The 19,070-nt window shown below is 45.1% G+C and overlaps 1 protein-coding gene across 1 annotated transcript in view; it reads right to left on the bottom strand.

The window, feature by feature from the left end:
- The window catches only part of LOC138301557 (HAUS augmin-like complex subunit 4), a 147,079-nt gene extending 130,524 nt beyond the window's left edge, over positions 1 to 16,555 (bottom strand). The window contains exons 1-4 of the mRNA XM_069242076.1: positions 16,530 to 16,555; positions 15,901 to 16,153; positions 13,644 to 13,740; positions 13,399 to 13,526 (exon numbers count right to left, since the gene is read on the bottom strand). Of these exons, the coding sequence (XP_069098177.1) occupies positions 13,399 to 13,526; positions 13,644 to 13,740; positions 15,901 to 16,153; positions 16,530 to 16,555 (504 nt within the window). The remainder of the gene's footprint in view (positions 1 to 13,398; positions 13,527 to 13,643; positions 13,741 to 15,900; positions 16,154 to 16,529) is intronic.
- Between the last annotated feature and the right edge of the window lie 2,515 nt (positions 16,556 to 19,070).

Here is a 19,070-nt window from a genome sequence, read left to right as displayed (position 1 = left end):
GCATAAGCATTTTGATGTTGCAGGTGTTGGATTTTCCCCTCATGTTGGGTCTCCTCGAAGCCTGCTTCCATGCTATGGTCGCTTCTCCTTGGATCCCTTTGGCTCATTAAATTATTGTCAAGAAGTGTGGGACCGTCTAAAACTGTTAAAGATGAGGTAGTAGTCATGCTTACCTGAGTACTCATGTCTCACTCGGGGTCTACACTTCCAGCTTGGCTGGTGTCAGGAGTCAATGGAGCTAGCAGGTCGTTAGATTGCTTCCCCATGCATTGCAGAGGGAGGTTGCGTGCTCTTTTGGTGTAGTCGTGGGAAACCCTTGCTTTTTTTGTTTTGGAGTGCGTTGTTTGTTAAGTGCTTGCAAATTTAGATCTAAGTTAGTGATGCCCTGCATATTCCTGACTTCCTTTGGTCCAGTGCTCTAAGGCTCTTGTTTAGGAGAGTTTGACACTTGGTTGGCCAAGCCGTTGTCTGTGTTATTCTGCATAATGTATTGTGAAAGTGTCCCCTGTTGCTCCGGTGAGCGGGCATCAACGTTGGCATTTTGAGGGTGTCTAAAGAGAGGGTAGACTTGCACGCCTTCTAGATTGTTTGTTTTCTTGTACTTGTGCGGTCTTGTTGAGAATTTTTGTTTACATTTTTTTCAGCCTTTTTTCATTTTTCCTTGAGAACACGGCTTCAAAGTGATTCTCCATAGTTATGTTCTCCTGAGGGAGGGTCAGGATGTACTGAGACATTTTTCTTTGAATTTGAGGCCGAGTTATTTTGAATCTGATTGGCTGCTGGTCCTGCACTGTCTTTTAGGCCTACTTCTCCTGTGCATGCTTGCCTTGCTGACTCCTGGTGTAAGAGGAGGGCCTTTCTCATCCTTTAGCTGGTTGTGGTTTGTCTTTGAGGACCTCATACTCAACTTGTTGAGAATGCCCAGCATTTTGAGTGGGATCTTGTTTGCCCAGGGCACAGACTACTGTTTTTATTTCCACTATCATGTCTTTCATGACATCAGGTCATCCCTCCCCAACGAAGATACACCATCGCAAAACTCTACACCCTTGACGCCACAACAAACACTGCCACCACGCTGACTCATACTCAGCGTTGGGACATTTGACCTACATCAACTGCCACTTCACTTGTCACAGCACACACACCAGCCCACCAACCCGCCCCACCCAGAACATACCACAGACACCACCTGAACAGAAACACAAACTCCCATGCACTCTTCTCAACACACACTTACTATGGAAGCCTTTTCCTGAATTATGGGACCTCATCGCAACACTCGCACCCAACAGCATCTTCCTCACCGAGACCAGGCTCAACCCCACATCCTCCCCAGTCATTGCCACCTGGATTCCTGACGTATATAAAATCACTCAACAGAACTGCACCGACAAGCCGGGAGGAGGAACAGCAATCATACACAAAGAGACTATACAGAGCACCACCGACAACACCACCATCCCCACGAACATCTCAACTTCGAGCTCCACACAGATGACAAAACAACCATTTGAGGCACCCTAGCATACCAACCCCTAGGCCCGCACTCCAGCAATACCATAGCAGACTTCATTGCACCCTTAGTCTTAGATTCCAAGGACTACATCTTCCTTGGTGACCTACAATTCTACATCGATTACCCTAATGACTACAACACTGCACACCTCCTCGACAGTATGAGCAGCCTCAGATTGACCCAGATTGCCCACAACCCTACACACACACACACACAGCAGGACACATGCTGCACCCCATTTGCACCTCCAGCAACAGCGTCAAATACAGACATGTCACAGGACTAAGATAGACTAATCACTCCATCATCCATTTTGGCATCTCCAGCCCCCGCACCCCCACCCCCAAGATGACCAGCACCCTCCCAACAGAGATGGAACACAATCTCAGAGACCAGCTGGGCGGACGCCCTCAACGCCGCCAACCCCGCTACCACCACCAACCTTGAACAGGGAGTGAAAAACTTTACCGCCTGGATCACATCTTCAACCTTAGAAATCAAAGGATCAGTCAGGAACTCATCACCTTCTCAACACCTCTATCACCACCGCAACATTTCCAGATGCCTGGAAACACGCCAAAGTCAGACCACTACTTAAAAAACCCTCCATGGGTCCTAGCAAACCCAAAAACCACCAGCCAATCTCCCTCCTCCCATTCCCAGCAAATGTTCTGGAAAAAATTATCAACAAGCAACTCATGACATACCTGGAGCAGGACCAGCTACTCAACGCCTCCCAATCCGGCTTCCGCAGCAATCACAGTACCAAAACTGCCCTGATCGCAGCCCTGACAATATCTGAACTTTCCTCAACAGAGAAGAAACATCAGCTTTGATCCTCCTTGACCTCTCGGCAGCCTTCAACACATCGGCATCCAAGGGGACGCATTCAGATGGCTTATCTCCTTCCTCATCAAAAGAACCCAGAGGATCCACCTCCCACCTTTCACCTCCAAACCCAAGAAGATCAGCTGCATCCCTCAGCCCCAGGCTCTTCAACGCATTATGACCCTGCTGGCCAACATCGTCAGATCCCACTGTCTCAACATAATTTCCTATGAGGACTACACCCAACTCATCCTCTCACTTACCGACGACCACTCCACTACCAGAACCAACTTCCGCAGATGCATGACAAGCGATGATGGGTGGATGAAGAACAACTGCCTGCAGCAGAACACAGACAAAACGGAAGTGCTGATGCTTGGCACAGCAACAACACACTGAACGACTCTTGGTGGCCATCAGACCTAGGACCCGCACCCACTCTCTCTGAAAATCCCAGAAACCTAGGAATCATCATTGACAACAAGCTCACCATTAAATCACAGATCAACACAGTCTCCTACGCCTGCTCCTCACTTTGCACATGCTGCGTATGATTTTCAAGTGGCTACCCTTACACACGAGACGCACCTTAACACAGGTCCTCATCACCAGCCAACTGGACTACAGTAACGCCCTTTACATAGGAATCACCGCACACTTCCTACAGACCATACAGAACGCCATAGCTACACTCATCCTCTTCGTCTTCCCCTATGAACCCATATCACACCCAACCTCAGGCAACTCCACTGGCTCCCCTACAGAAGATATGTCAAATTTAAAGCTGCTGACCCATGCAAACAAGGCTCTACACAACTAAAGACCCACCTACATTAACCACCACCTGAACTTCCACCAACCGTCGAGAAGACCACGCTCTGCCTCCCTTTCACTTGCCTATAATCCCTGCATTTACCGAAGCAGAAGTGGAGGATGCTCTTTCTCTCACCTTACAGCAAAAACGTGGAACAGCCTGCTCATGCACCTCCAGACGATCACTTCACTTCTGGAATTCTGAATGGCCCTCAAGCCCTGGCTATTCGGTTAAGCTTTCAGGACCTGCAAGTGTCTGGATACCCCATCGGGTAATAAGCTGCGTTTTATAAATCCTGATTGATGGATCAGGTAGCTCTGATAGTTTTTCTATGGCCGGACTGCAGCTACAGTATTATGCTCCTTCGTTTGCTAAGTGTTGTGCTCTTGTTATCGTGAAGTTTAATTTTTGCAAGTAATGGTCAATTGTCATTGTCTATGATGCCAATGTTTGCAGAACTGATATCTGTATATCCATTTTGTCGGTGTCCATAGTTGTTGCAGTTCTTGCGGTCAGGAGTCTGTAGAAGCTGCTCCAGTCTGAATAATTAACGTTCTTTTTCTCATTTTGACCATGCGCCTTTGTTCATCAGAGTCCAGGATTCTGTAAGTAGACCTCAGAAGTTCAGGTGTGGTTTGAGATGTGTACGCTGCTTCAGTCTGGTCCATTACTATTCATCATCTCTTTTTGACTCTGCGCCTCAGGCTCGCTTTGTTCATCAGAGGCCAGGCTTTTACTTATAGTTCTCAGGAGTTCTGGCGTGGTCGGATGTCTTGTTTGGCCAGACTGAGTGATTTTCTCTGCCGGTTGGCCCCTCTTCTACCGTTACCTGTGCTTCCGGAGCTTCTACTCAGATCCTTACGTGGGCTGATGCGGTGGCTATGAGCAGCGCATGCTTCTCTTGCTCCAATATGATGTGATGACTGTGGGTGTAAATCCAGGCATGAGGAGTGAGATGAGAGGCTCTCATGTGTGGCAGGTTATCATTTAGTTGATTTGCTTGCGGGGTACGTTTGTGCTGTAGGTCCACAGCACATTGATCGACTGGTGCAAAAGAGGCATAATTTCACCCTGAGTGCTTTATTAGCTTGACAACTGGTGACAGAGGGTACCCTCAGCTTTAGGTGAAGGGGAGGAGGAGGGCTCGAGGCTGCTGACATTTTTAATGGTCTCCAGCTGTTCTCATACTGTTTTTCCGTTTTGACTGGGCTCTGTTCAGTCATCAAGTCCACTGCTTTGCCTTCTATTTGGTCTTGAGATTTCCTCTCCAGATTTATATTGCGGTCAGTGGTTGATAATTTTTTTGTTCCCGTTTTTCCTTATGTTAAGGATAGAAGGTCGTTTGTTTGTTAATTTCTTTCTCTTTTACATGTTTTGTGCTCTGTCATGAGACATTAACAAAAAGGAGCTGCGGGTTCTCATTTTAGTCAGTTTTGTGAAGTTTGTAGTTTGCACACGAATACCTGGGGGGGAGAGGGGCGGATGTGAGAGCAGCAAGGCTTTAAATTGTGATCTTTTTGGGGGTTTATGTAAGTGACCTTGCTTAGTTAGTCTGCCAGGCTCAAAATAAGTGTAGTTGGTTGAAAGCGCCACTAACTTTTTTATGTCAGAAGTTCTATTCGTGGGCTCTGGCCTTCCTGCCACCATGTGCACAAAAGATTAAGTATGTTTAAACTGTGATTGATGGCAGCATGAATGCTGTCCTCCCTGGGGGGAGGGGGGAGGTAATTTAGGGGTGCTAGGAGAGTGAGGGCTGTGCACAGGGTTTAAATGTACATTGTGGTCAGAAACTCACCTGGAAGTGGCAGGCTGGCACAGACCGGTCAGCCTTTCACTAGTAATTTGGCTAACATACAGGGGGCATCTCTAAGATGTCCTCTGTGTGCATTTCTCAATAAATGCCACACTGGCATCAGTGTGGGTTTATTGTGCTGAGAAGTTTGATACCAAACTTCCCAGTGTTCAGTGTAGCCATCATGGTGCTGTGGAGTTTGTAATGACAAACTCCCAGACCATATACTCAGTGTGGCTACCCTGCATTTACAATGTTTAGGAAATTACTTAGATACTGTAGGGGCATAACGCTCATGCAGCTATGCCCTAACCTATGGTAGAGTGCACCCTGCCTTAAGGATGTAATGCCTGCTAGAGGGGTGACTTATCTATGTCACAGGCAGTGAGTGGTTTGTGGGCATGGCACTCAGAGGGGAGTGCCAGGTTGACTTCGTCTTTTCTCATCACCAGCACACAAAATCTGCAAAGCAGTGTGCATGCACTGAGTGTGGGGTTCCTGAGGGTGGCATAATACATGCTGCAGCCCTTAGGGACCTTCCCTGGCCACACAACTCTTGGTACCAGGAGTACCTTTTACAAGGGACTTAACTGTGTGCCATGACTGTGCCAATTGTGGAAACAAAGGTACAGTTTTAGGGAAAGAAAACTGGTGCTGGAGCCTGGTTATCAGGGTCCCAGCACACTTCCAATCAAAGCTGGTATCAACACCTGGGCAAAAAGTGGGGGTGTCATTTTCCTACAGTTAGTAAAATTGAAGCATTCACTTTAGAAGAGCCTTTCTTCCAAATTCACAAACACAAAATAGTACTTATGAGAAACCCAAAATTCATACCCAAAGTGGTTTCACCATTTCACATCAGTCAGTCAGTGGAATTGCCAGTCTTCTTCCCACAAGCAGATTTAGTTGCTGAAAGAGCTTGCCATACTCTAGATCTTACAAGAGCTCTCATGTACTATATAGACAGAACACAAAATTTCAGAAAAACGAAACAACTTTTTGTGGCTTTTCAGCAGCCTCATAAAGGTAATCCTACTCCAAAACAAGGATTGGCCAGATCGATAGTAACGTGTATTCAAACTTGCAATATCAAAGCTAAAAGACAACTATTAGTAACTCCCAAGGCACATTCTACTAGAAAGAAAGCAGCTTCAATGGCGTTCTTAGGAAATATACCTATGGCAGACATATGCAAAGCAGCCACATGGTCTACACCACATACGTTTACTAAACACTACTGTTTGGATGTCCTCTCTCGCCAACAAGCAAATGTTGGTCAGGCAGCGCTTAGAACACTATTTCAAACTACTCCAACTCCTACAGGCTAGCCACTGCTTATTTTAGGAAGGAACTGCTTTTCAGTCTATGCAAAGCATGTGTATCTGCAGCTACATGCCATCAAACGGAAAATGTCACTTACCCAGTGTACATCTGTACATGGCATGTAGTCCTGCATGTTCACATGCACCCTCCCTTTTCCCAGGAAGCCTGTAGCTGTTGTATTTGCTTTATGTAAATATGTATAAACAATGCATGGACATCTTCTTTTCTTAATATATAAATATATATATATATATATATTTTTTTCGGTGGCATGTGTAGCTGCAGATACGCATGCTGTGCATTACTTCTGCCATCTAGTGTTGGGCTCGGATTGTTAAAAGTAGTTTTTTTCGAAGAAGTGTTTTCGAGTCACGAAATCGAGTGACTCCTCCTCTTCGGTTCCATTGCACATGGTCATCGACTCCAGTGTTAGATTGTTTTCTTTCCGCCATCAGGTTCGGATGTGTTTCCTCTTCCTCCGAGATTTTGATTCGGAAAAACTTTTAAAACACTTTCTTTTCATCGGTATTGTATCGATCAGGTTTACATCTTCCATCGACACATCGGTACAGTCGGAGAAAACAACTTTACTCGCCCTTCGGGGTGCGCGCGCCCAACTCGGGCCTATTCGGGCGACCATGTGGAAGCCTCATGGATTGGACTCCATTCCAGTTCTGTCCTCGGTGCCAGTCCAAATACCTATATAAAGACCAGCACCTGGTTTGCAATCGTTGCCTTTCCCCAGATCATCGGGAAGAAAATTGTGAGGCCTGTCGATCCTTCCAATCCAAAAAGACTCTTCGAGATAGGAGGGCACGAAGACTTAAAATGGCGTCGTGGAGCAGCAAATATCTTGACGTGGAGAAGGAAGAAATTGGTCAAACAGTGGTCTTGGTTCGAGATTCCGACTCTGAACAGGAATCCGAAGACAGACCGGTCACAGCAGGACAACATGTGAGTACGGCTGCCCCAGTACTCCACAAAAGCAAAAATATAAGGCCTTGGGTACCCACTGCTGGAAAGCCGTGGCTCGGCCTGGAAAAATACTACCGGTGACCAACTTACCAGTTCGGCACCGAAAAAGGCCACTCCTCCCAAAACATCGGAGGCAACAAAGAGATCCGTGTCCGACTTCAGTAAACATCTTTTTTCAGAGTAGAAAATTAGAAAATCCCTTTCGGAGCCGAGAGCATCAACGCGTGATCTTTTTCGAACCCGAAAAAGCCTGCTTCTGAGCCGAAAAGGCCAGCATACACAGAGGAACATGGACTTTCAAAGAGACTTAAAGAAAGCCACAAAACCTCTGAAGAGGAGTATCAAGTACAACCAGTACTTGAAGTTATGGATGAAAGGCAATCCAGGATTCACATCCATAAGGAAACAGGCAGAATTCAGACAGCACCTCCTCTAAAACCAAAGAGAAAGCTAGCCTTTCAGGAGGAATTGGACACTATGCAGCCTCCAGCAAAAGTGCCAAAGCTGAAGGAGAAACCACCACCTCCTCAATCTTCTCCTCCTTCTCCTCCTCACTCTCCACACCTACCTACCTCTCCTCCTACTAGTCCTACACCAGTGCAGTCACCCACTCACTCTTTCGATTCACAACTTGACATTGTGGATCCATGGGACCTTTATGATCCCATTCCTAGTAATGACCCAGACAGCTGTCCCTCTAAACCATCACCACCTTCACCACCTAAACCTTCACCACCTGAGGATAGCACTGTGTACGATCAAGTTTTAGCTAGGGCTGCAACATACCATGAGGTCACCATGCATACCGAACTCCTAGAAGAGGATTTCTTGTTTAACACCCTATCCGCAACACACTCAAAATATTAATGCCTTCCCAGGCATATTAAAACATGCAGATCAAATATTTAATGAGCCTGTTAAGGCACATATAATAACACCCAGGATAGAGAAGAAGTATAAACCTCCACCCTCTGATCCTGATTACATCACCCATCAAGTTCCTCCAGATTCTGTGGTAGTTAGTGCTGCCAGAAAAAGAGCGAACAGTCAGTCATCAGGTGATGCACCCCCACCTGACAAAGAGAGCAGAAAATTTGGTGCGGCAGGGAAGCGAGTTGCATCCCAGGCAGCAAATCATTGGAGGATAGCTAACTCACAAGTACTGTTAGCTCGATATGACAGGGCCCACTGGGACAAGACGCAAGACATAGTCCAGCATCTCCCCAAAGAACACCAAAAGAGGGCACAACAAGTAGAGGAAGAAGGGCAAGCCATTGCTAATTATCAAATTCGTTCTGCCCTAGATGCAGCAGACACCGCTGCTGGAAGTGTCAATACTGCAGTGACAATACGTAGGCATGCATGACTCAGATCTTCAGGTTTTAAACTCGAAATACAGCAGGCTGTGTTAAATATGCCATTCAATAAAAAACATCTTTTTGGGCCAGAGGTGGACACAACCATAGAAAAATGAAGGAAAGATTCAGACACGGCAAGGCAATGGGTGGACTATACTCCACACCATACAGAGGATCCTTTTGGAAACCTCAGTTTCGAAGTGGGTGCAGACCACAAACAGAGGCATCCACATCACAGGCAAAACCAACCTACCAACCACAATACCAACAAGGTGGTTTTAGGGGCACATATAGAGGACAGTACCCCAAACAAGAGGGACATTTCAGACCTCTAGGCAACCTCCACAGCACCCCAAACAGTGACTTTCCTCTTTCTCTTCCACTCCACACCCCTCCTGTGGGTGGAAGACTACAACTGTTCCACACAAATTGGCAAAACATTACCACAGGCAATTGAGTACTATCAATTATCCACAATGGCTATTGCCTAGAATTGATACACACTCCTCCAAATATACCACCAAGGTCACACAAACTATCCACAGAACACATCAGCCTGTTACAAGAAGGGGTCCAATTTTGATTACTCAAACAAGCAATAGAATCTGTACCACAATCTCAAATAGGGACAGGAGTTTACTCACTATATTTCCTGATTCCCAAAAAAGATGGCACCCTCAGGCCAATTTTAGATCTCAGGACCCTCACTCTTTACTTCCTTTCAGAACATTTTCACATGGTAACTCTACAGGATGTTATCCCACTACTCCAAAAACACGATTTCATGACAGCACTAGACCTCAAAGATGCGTATTTTCATATACCCATCTACCCTGTATACAGAAAATATCTCAGGTTTGTCATTCAAGGAAAGCACTATCAGTTTAAAGTATTACCCTTTGGAATAACAACAGCACCAAGGGTATTCACAAAGTGCCTAGCGGTAGTCGCAGCCTAACTAAGAAAACAGCATATACATGTCTTCCCATATCTAGACGATTGGCTAATAAAATCAAACAGTGATACGCAATGCCAAAATCATACCAGTTACGTAATACAAACCTTGCACACACTAGGCTTCTCAATAAACTACCAAAAGTCACATCTACAACCGGCACAAATACAACAGTATTTGGGTGCAATACTAAATACTCGAAAAGCTCTAGCATGTCCAAATACACAAAGGATACAAGCATTCTAAAATGCAATCACACAAATACAAACAAATCAACGGTACACTGTCAGATTTGTCATGAAGGTTTTAGGGATGAAGGCATCATGCATTTCAATTTTGCCAAACGCAAGATTAAACATGCGGCACTTACAACATTGCCTTGCACAACAATGGTCACAGGCACACGGTCAACTTCAAGATCTAGTGTTGATAGACTGCCAAACATGCATGTCCCTTGAGTGGTGGAATTCCACAAATCTAACCAAAGGGCGGCCATTTCAAGACCCTGTGCCTCAGACCATAATCACAACAGATACATCAATGATTGGTTGGGGAGCTCACCTAAACGATCACAATATTCAAGGTCAATGGGATTCGAAACACAAACTACACATAAATCACTTGGAGTTGTTAGCTGTCTTCCTAGCACTCAAAGCTTTTCAACCTCTTCTCACACAGAAGAATGTTCTTATCAAAACAGACAACATGACAACCATGTATTACCTAAACAAACAGGAAGGGACACATTTGTCCCAACTCTCCCTCCTAGCCCAAAATATTTAAAAATGGGCAATCTACAACCAAATTCACCTGTTAGCACAATATATTCCAGGAATAGACAATCAATTAGTAGATATCCTCAGCAGAAATCACCAACAAACACACGAATGGGAGATTTATCCTCAAGTACCTCAAAAATACTTTCAACAATGGGGAACACCAAACACAGATCTGTTCGCCACAAGCGAAAACACAAAATGCCAAAACTTCGCATACTGGCATCCACACCCCCTAACAAGGGCAATGCTCTATGGATCAATTGGTCAGGGACATTTGCTTACGCTTTTCCCCCTCTCCCACTCATTCCGTTTCTAGTCAACAAGTTGCGCCAAACTTCACTCAACATGATACTAATAGAACCAACATGGGCACGTCAACCGTAGTACACAACATTGTTAGACCTGTCAGTAGTACCACACTCCAAACTCCCAAACCGACCAGATCTATTGACACAAAACAAAGGCCAAATCAGGCAACCAAATCCCAAGACACTCAGTCTAGCAATTTGGCTCCTGAGGTCATAGAGTTTGGATATTTACAACTCCCATCAGAATGTATGGAAGTTATTGAACAAGCAAGACAACCCACTACTAGACAGTGCTATGCAAACAAATGGAAAAGATTTGTATATTACTGTCAATCTAAACATACTGACCCTCTTACAGCATCAATACAAGACATTGTATGCTATTTACTTCATTTACAAAAGTCAAATTTAGCATTCTCTCCCATAAAAAGTCATCTTAGTGCAATTTCAGCATATTTACAAAATATTCAGCACAGCTTCTTATTTAGAGATCCTGTAATTAAAGCTTTCATGGAAGGTTTAAAAAGCATCATTCCACCAAGAACACCTCCAGTTCCCTCTTGGAATTTAAACATAGTGCTTACACGACTTATGGGACCACCATTTGAGCCCATGCATTCCTGCCAAATACAATTGTTAACATGGAAGGTTGCCTTCCTAGTGGCAATTCCGCAGCCAGGCTACTATTACATGTAAAGCCGCAAGCCCACATCTCCCCTGCCTTGAGAGGACTACTCTGGTTACCCGTTGCCAGAAGATGCACTTTCAAGCTGCTTTGTATCACCCACAAAGCTATACATGGAACAGGACCACTTTTTATCAGGAACAAAATAACCAAATACATCCAACAAAGAAACCTCCGCTCAAGATTGGCACCCCGCCTTAGAACACCACCATACAAGAAAAAGACTATAGGTGGTACATCCTTCTCCGTTCGAGCAGCCAAACTATGGAATTCATTACCCCCAACTATAAGAGCCACAGATAACTTTCTTGTCTTCAGAAAACTACTCAAGAGTTGTCTCTTTCCTTCATAACCACCATATTCAAACAACTATGGACTGCATATGCCTATGTTGATAAATATTTTTTTCAGATTATGTGTATATTTCTAGTTATGTATAGTTCTTTAGAAAATATGTATCACTACTATGTCATAACAATAAAATACACACACACTCTTTAAAACCTATTTGACTAAGTATATTTTACCCATGGTTCTAATTATGTATTGTATATGCATATGTGTGTGTATTCATGTGTGTTTGTATGTGTGTGTGTGTGTGTGTAAATATACATATATATATGTATATGTTGTTTCTGTGCTTGGCATGTTCGTGGGTTATTGCATGGCTCCTGGGTGGGTTGTTATACTAGATATCTATGAATTCCTGCTCTCATCTTATCACACTTATCTACCCATCATCATATGTCATGTCTCTATCAAACTATCCTCCATTCTCACTCTGACTCATCCCGAGTCCTTTCTACTACTTTCATCTCCTAAATAACTCTGCCAACGCTCTTCCCTCCGCTTCCACATCTAACTCACCAAACCTCACTCTACTACCGTGACCTCCCACACAACCCTACTAAATTCTCCCACATTTATCTCACCCTGCTTCTATGCTCTCCCTAACCCTTCCACATAACTCTTCCCTCCTCCACCCCTCCATTACTCCCAATTAACACTTCTGGATTTCTTTCCTCATCCACCCCTCCATTACTCCAGTCAATCTAACTAACAAACTCTCATATCCGCGGCTCAAATTAACTCATAATAATACTAAAACTGTACTCATTTCCCAATACTAATCCATCACTAATTCTTGTTGGGTTCCAGAGTAGCGTGCTACTCACCGAAAAGCGCTTCGACGCCTAGTCAGGGGTAGTAGGCGCTATATAAATACGATTACAATACAATTTGTATCAGCTGATGCATCAGTACATAAGGACTGTGTCTACCGCACAGAGATTAATCCTTTGCAGCAGTAATGCAGGTTATGTCAGGTTATTTTTAAAATAAAGATACAATGTGTTTGGCGACTAGACAGCTGTTTCCAGGTGCTTTGAAGAGATGGACCTAATGGGCTGCTGTCTCCTCTGCCGCCAGCAGGCGTCAGGAGGACTCCAGGAGGGTACCAGGAGGATTCCAGGGAAGAGGGAGGCTAAGGGCCAAGAGGGAGCTCTCTAGCCAGCCCTGCAAGCCACACCCCGTCCTAGCTGAGCCGCTTCCGCAAGGCCGCCGGCCTCTCTCTCTGTGGTGGCTGACTACGTTCACCACGCTTGACTTGTTTCCCCGGGGTTAACACCAGACCTAGAGCTTGCTATTGCCTCATAAGTAGTATCCACGAGTGTGCCGGTAAAAGTGAAGGGGAAAAAGATGGCACCAGTGGCTTTGTGGCTAGCAGCTTTTGGCCATCTGGCTCTTACTGCAGCTAGCTCCACCTCTCTGCAAAAACCATGAACTACAATACTGATTGTATGCAACAGAGAATAAGATGTGTGGAATGAACCCAGTATGACTCTCCTTAATCCATTCTATGACCGGTACATTGGAAATAACACCTCCGGTCTGGAAGAATGTATTCACCAAGAGCCAGTGCTACTGCTTCAAATACAAAGTTGGATTGGGAAATCAAAGGGATAAACTCCTAGAAATGACCTCTGATGTCCCTGTCTCACACAAGACAGACAGATTAAAATAAATTTTGCTTATGCTGAACAAGGAGGCCCACGCCCATTACCGGAGGAAAAGCCATCTTCTGCTTTTCAAGTCTTACTGCATTCGCTTTGCACTTCTCAGACTCGCTCTGCAGTCTTCTCTCTACCAATTGTAGGGATTTCATGGACTTCAGCAGATCACAGTTTTTATCTTATGGAGAGAGTGAAAGAGTTCAGACCATAGCCAAGGATGGGCTTCAGCATGAATGCCAGAGTAGCATTAATGCTATTCTTGCTAGCAGATGTCTTCATAACTACAAGCACTCACTTGTCTCTGGTTGGTGGAAGGTCAGCAAAGAGATGCACTTTTCCTCAAGTGTAGCCTCAAGTTCCTTCTGAAGTTTCTCCCTCATTTGCTGTACATCCTGTGGAGGAGGAAAAGCAAAGGGGGCACACACTATTGCATTAGAATTTAACCTGACTACAGCTGAAACACCACAGCAAAATTTTGGGGCTTAGAACGAAAAGAAACGCCAAACACATGGATGGTGAGGGGAAAAGCTAGCGAGAAAGGGAGCCATATGGGGGGAAATAGGAGTGAGTGGGATTGCAGGTGCAATGATAAAGGGGTTAGTGAGGTGAAAAAAGAAATGAAGCAAGACCAAAAAGGAGAGTGGGAGACTCAAAACCAATATGCAGAGAAACACAGCTCTTGTAGGCAACTATCACAGCTAGACTCAACAAAATCCTTACATAGCCAGCTGTGAAATATAAGATTCACTCTGATGCTCTTTACCACATCCCACTGCAAAACTTTAACCAGTTGCTCTTATTATGTGCCCTGGTAGACACCGCGCCACAATCAGGTTTTCATTTAATAACACATACACAGGCGTATTGGTAACAAGGCAGCTAAGCTAGAGATCCTAAATAATAGCTTGTCGTGCAGTGAAAGAAAACGGAAAAATTAAATGTAACCCTAGATCTCCATTATGGCCAAATTCATTCAGCGAACACAATATTGCAGCTTATTAGAGGAATCTCAGAATATTTTTCTGAGTATCCAATTCCAAAAAGTAAAAGTACCAATGTCTGTCTGGGCTTTTCATAGGTAGCTATTCTGAGGTAACTTTAAAACTGCAGATCCTTACCTACCGGGGCCTTATCAGTCCATATTTTTAGAAGTCCTCCTAAATCAGAATTCTTATCATAAGCATTAAGCGTCAAAGGTGTAAGTTCATGCAGGGTCTTGGTGTCTAAGAGAGGAATTCGAGCCGGGAGTTTTTTTTAATCCACACAGAATAGTTTCCACCACCATTAACACTAGCAGGTCAGTGAAGCTGCGCACATTGATATATGGTCCAGGATTCAAGGTCTAGACGTGCCTGGCAGTGACAAAGTAAGTTAGTAACTAGTCTTGAGAAAAAAATAATATAATAGAACCATGAGGGGAGCGTGAACAGAAGAAAAGAGTGGGCGACACTCAAGATGAAAGTGACAGAGGGTAAGACAGTGAGTGGGGATGCAGGGTGACTGGTTTGAGCAAGTATGATGATGCTTGTTACTGAAGGTCTAGAAGTCTTATCCTTTCCCTTATCAGTATGCACAGCCTGGTGCAGACACAAGTAGGCTTCCAGGGAGTGCATCTATGGTTATAACCGACAGGGTGAACCCAAGGGCTTAGCGTCTGTAGTTTAATGAGTGAAATGCTCCTCCTGCACTGCACACACAGGTAATGTAAATGTTAAAGGAGGGCAGTGCATCAACTATAGTAGCACAAGTAGAGTTACAATCTGGATTAAAGTGAGTGCTGTAGCTTTGGAGAGTGAAGACTGTCCAGGCATGTCTATGAAATGCACCGCTGCTGCATAGCAGGGTAATGAAGCACATACATGCCTCAGCGGGGGTTGAAAGCAGGGAATTATCCAGCGAAGCACAGGCGCCTCAGCTGTGATAAAGGCAGGACATGCTTGTGCAAAGTACAAGCACTGTACAGCAACTCAAGGCAGTGCATTTTCTCGCAGTGCATAGCTGATGCATTTGGCGCTGAGAATGCTACTGTGGTAGGCTGTGGCGGTATACGAGAACAGAAAGACTGAGTCTGGTAAGTATAGTTCGTGGGAATTAACGTATATTTTTATTATCTTTTACATTTTGTAGAGAATGTCCCAGGTTCAGTACTTTCTTTGAGGTTTATTTGGTTCTGGTCTTGTCTTTGTTAATATTCTCCTCTTTTTCTCTCCTCTTTTCTTGTCCCCTTCTTTAGGTTTTTCTGAGAAGGTGTCCGGCTGTTGGACCACCTAGGCGTTTTTCCGGAAAACCATAAAAAAAACAGAAAGAAAATTGGAGGTAAGTCTTTTTGGATGATCCGGGTATTACTCTTTATTTTTCAAGGTGGGAAGGGAGCAAGCAGGGTTGGTCTGTGAGGATATCCCACTGTGCTGGGGTCTGTCACTGGTGCCCGTTCCGTTTCTTTCCTCCCTAGTGTTTTAGTGCACCTCTCCTTCCCCTCTCCCGCCTCCCCTGTTTCCTTCCCCGGTGCCCGTTTTTCCCTGTGATCCCCTGGTCTGTAGGAGGGACCGTACCTTCGAAAGCCAGGACCCTCCGGGGTCGTGGCGGGCGTCTCGCGTCTTCGTCTCCTCTCTGCAAGCGGGAATAGCTGCAGTCTCGTCAGCTCCGCTGGCGGATTTGTCTGCGTTCCGTACTGCCGTCTCCGTCTCTATCGATCCACAGGGTTTCTCCTTCTCCGTGGCGTTCGATTCCTCTTGGGTGTAGTCCTTCGTCTCTTGTAGTGCCGGGACCAGGAAGTTGTTGTTTGTGACGTGGCGCCGCGTTCCCCTGTCGTTACGGAAACGCAGAAATGTATCGAGGGAGCTGGTTGAATGGTGTCGGCTGCGAGGGAGAGAGGACGCGGTCGCGGAGACCCATCTACAGCTACTTCAGTGCCAAAGTGTTTCAGCTAGTGCTGGAGAAAAAGAACATCTTTTATTGCAGTCTTTCAATATTATGCTACTGCACATTCCTGCATTGTTTAGGGACTGTGGCTGAATGCTGCAAAGTAGGTTTCTTCAGTAGCCAGGTTCTGTAGCTCGCTATGAATACAGAGCCTGCTCTAGAGTACATTTAAGACTTTAAAGATGATCAAACACGGTCACTGCATTGCTGTAAGATGCTCTGTAAACAGCCTTTGTCAAAATAAAGTTGCAGCACCCACCCTTTCTTTGATCTATTTACATGCATTTTCGCCCACCCTTGCAACCTGCCTATTGGTTAGCAGCTTGCAGGGTCTGTTTCCACTGTCTCATGCCCTATTTGAATATACAACACCTGTTACGCAATCCTACAAAGCTAAAGCAAAACAAGGAAAAGTGTGGAAGTTTTACAAAATTACAGTACAAACACACCAATGATAAGGCTTCGTCCGAGGTGCTGTGTTATTGCACAATGCAAGCCTTGGAATAATGTGTCTCGTTCTCAATGTCCTAACTAGGGTATTGCTGCAACTTTAAGCGGAACCCTTTCTATACTGTATCCCTAACAGCAGACGACCTATGGATTAATGCTTTCTGATCAGAATAACACATTTGGAATGACAAGTCCTGTGCTGGAGGCTACCTACTGTGTTGGGTACACCAGTTGCAGAACAGATATTTATGAATGAAGCATTGACTGCCAATGGTGGGGGCTCGGGCGGCATAAGGAATAGTGCAAAAACATAATAAGGGGGAGGTACAAGTGGAATGCGGAATGCAGTCTTGCTGTCTCGGGCCGGCCGAACACACATGCATAGTAGGCTCTCTCCAGCCCAACAACATAGTTGATGGGCTGGAGAAAGCCTGCACAGGCTCCCAGTCTGCCATGGAGTGCCCAGCTAGGGCACTCCCAGCCAATCCTGACGATGATCTGAGCAGCGTCATTTTTGGCCGCAGCGCAGGCTAGGAGCCTGTGCCTGCGTGCAGCCAGTAGGGAAGAGGAGCGCGGCGTGGGATGCCGTCGAAAAGGTGGGTGTGTGTTTTTTATTTTTTATTTTATTAAATATTAGGTCCCCCTCCGATCCCCTGTCCCCCCGCAAGTGCCGCACGTGCCCTGCTCCTTTAGAACGAAGCAAGTCACGACTGGAAATGACAAACCATAATGCTGACTGCTGTTTTGAACGCCGACTCCATCTACTCTTTCCCCCCCCCAATTCCAAAATATACCAATCAAATTTCAGACATCAAAAGCAGATGGTAGCAAGCAGGAAGTAGGAGGCCTGTGTAGAATATTTTTGACAACTGAAATATGGAACCAGGACAATGAGTTTAATCTTACAGCACCCCGCTGACAGAGCAGCTAAAATCTGAAAACATTAATAAACAAGCAAATGAGGGGAAGAAGCGTAGGTGGAGTGAGGGAGAGGGAAGGCAGGTAGTGTATTAAGGCTGAAGTAGAGTTCAGTTTTAGGTTTAGTTGGCATTGTGTTGAGGTTGAAATTACGATAAAGTTAAGTTAGGTAAGCTCAGTTAAGATTAAGTGAAGGTGAAGACAAAATGTCAGTTTAAGGACTGTGAACCTAGAAAGGCCTTACACAGTGTTTATACTAACCCCATTTTGTACCAAGCAACTGCAGTAAATGATGTCAATGCTTCAGAGATTAGAGGGATGGTAGTGTGTGGGAAGGTGAGGGGAGCGGGAGTAATCACTGAAAACTGCTCTGCAGAATATAGGGATAAAGGTGCAAAATTGGGGACAATTTTCTAAATGTATTTTCTAAAAAGCCAAAAGTTTACAGCATTTCTTAAAGTTAAAAAAGGACTAGAGAAATAATCAGTGCTTCGCTTCAAGCCATTGAATCAACATTTCGCTCCACAAAACCAAAGATATGACTCTATACAAATTGTGCACTGGTGTATAAAATAATGGATGCACATAAGGCAATTGTCTTTTTGCCATAAGACCAGGAGTGCTTCTCTCCTATAGTGTGCCCCAGTGGAAATAGATTCTCTACCCTATTTAAAAATCACATTTCAGGAGAAATTATTATAAATGGAATGTCGGTGTTGTAAGGAAATGCCTCCTTGGCATGGTTACCCCCTGACTTTTTGCCTTTGCTGATGCTATGTTTTGAATTGAAAGTGTGCTGAGGCCTGCTAACCAGGCCCCAGCACCAGTGTTCTTTCCCTAACCTGTACTTTTGTTTGACACAATTGGCACACCCTGGCATCCAGGTAAGTCCCTTGTAACTGGTACCCCTGGTACCAAGGGCCCTGATGCCAGGGAAGGTCTCTAAGGGCTGCAGCATATCTTATACCACCCTGGGGACCCCTCACTCAGCACAGACACACTGCTTGCCAGCTTGTGTGTGCTGGTGAGGACAAAACGAGTAAGTCGACATGGCACTCCCCTCAGGGTGCCATGCCAACCTCACACTGCCTATGCAGTATAGATAAGTCACCCCTCTAGCAGGCCTTACAGCCCTAAGGCAGGGTGCACTATACCATAGGTGAGGGCACCAGTGCATGAGCACTATGCCCCTACAGTGTCTAAGCAAAACCTTAGACATTGTAAGTGCAGGGTAGCCATAAGAGTATATGGTCTGGGAGTCTGTCAAACACAAACTCCACAGCGCCATAATGGCTACACTAAAAACTGGGAAGTTTGGTATCAAACTTCTCAGCACAATAAATGCACACTGATGCCAGTGTACATTTTATTGTGAAATACACCCCAGAGGGCATCTTAGAGGTGCCCCCTGAAACCTTAACCAACTACCCGT

Source organism: Pleurodeles waltl, chromosome 6 (assembly GCF_031143425.1).
Source record: "Pleurodeles waltl isolate 20211129_DDA chromosome 6, aPleWal1.hap1.20221129, whole genome shotgun sequence".
In the NCBI taxonomy this organism is placed as follows: domain Eukaryota; kingdom Metazoa; phylum Chordata; class Amphibia; order Caudata; family Salamandridae; genus Pleurodeles; species Pleurodeles waltl.
The sequence above is the reverse complement of the archived record's forward strand: the minus strand, read 5'-3'. Positions and strand labels throughout refer to the sequence as shown.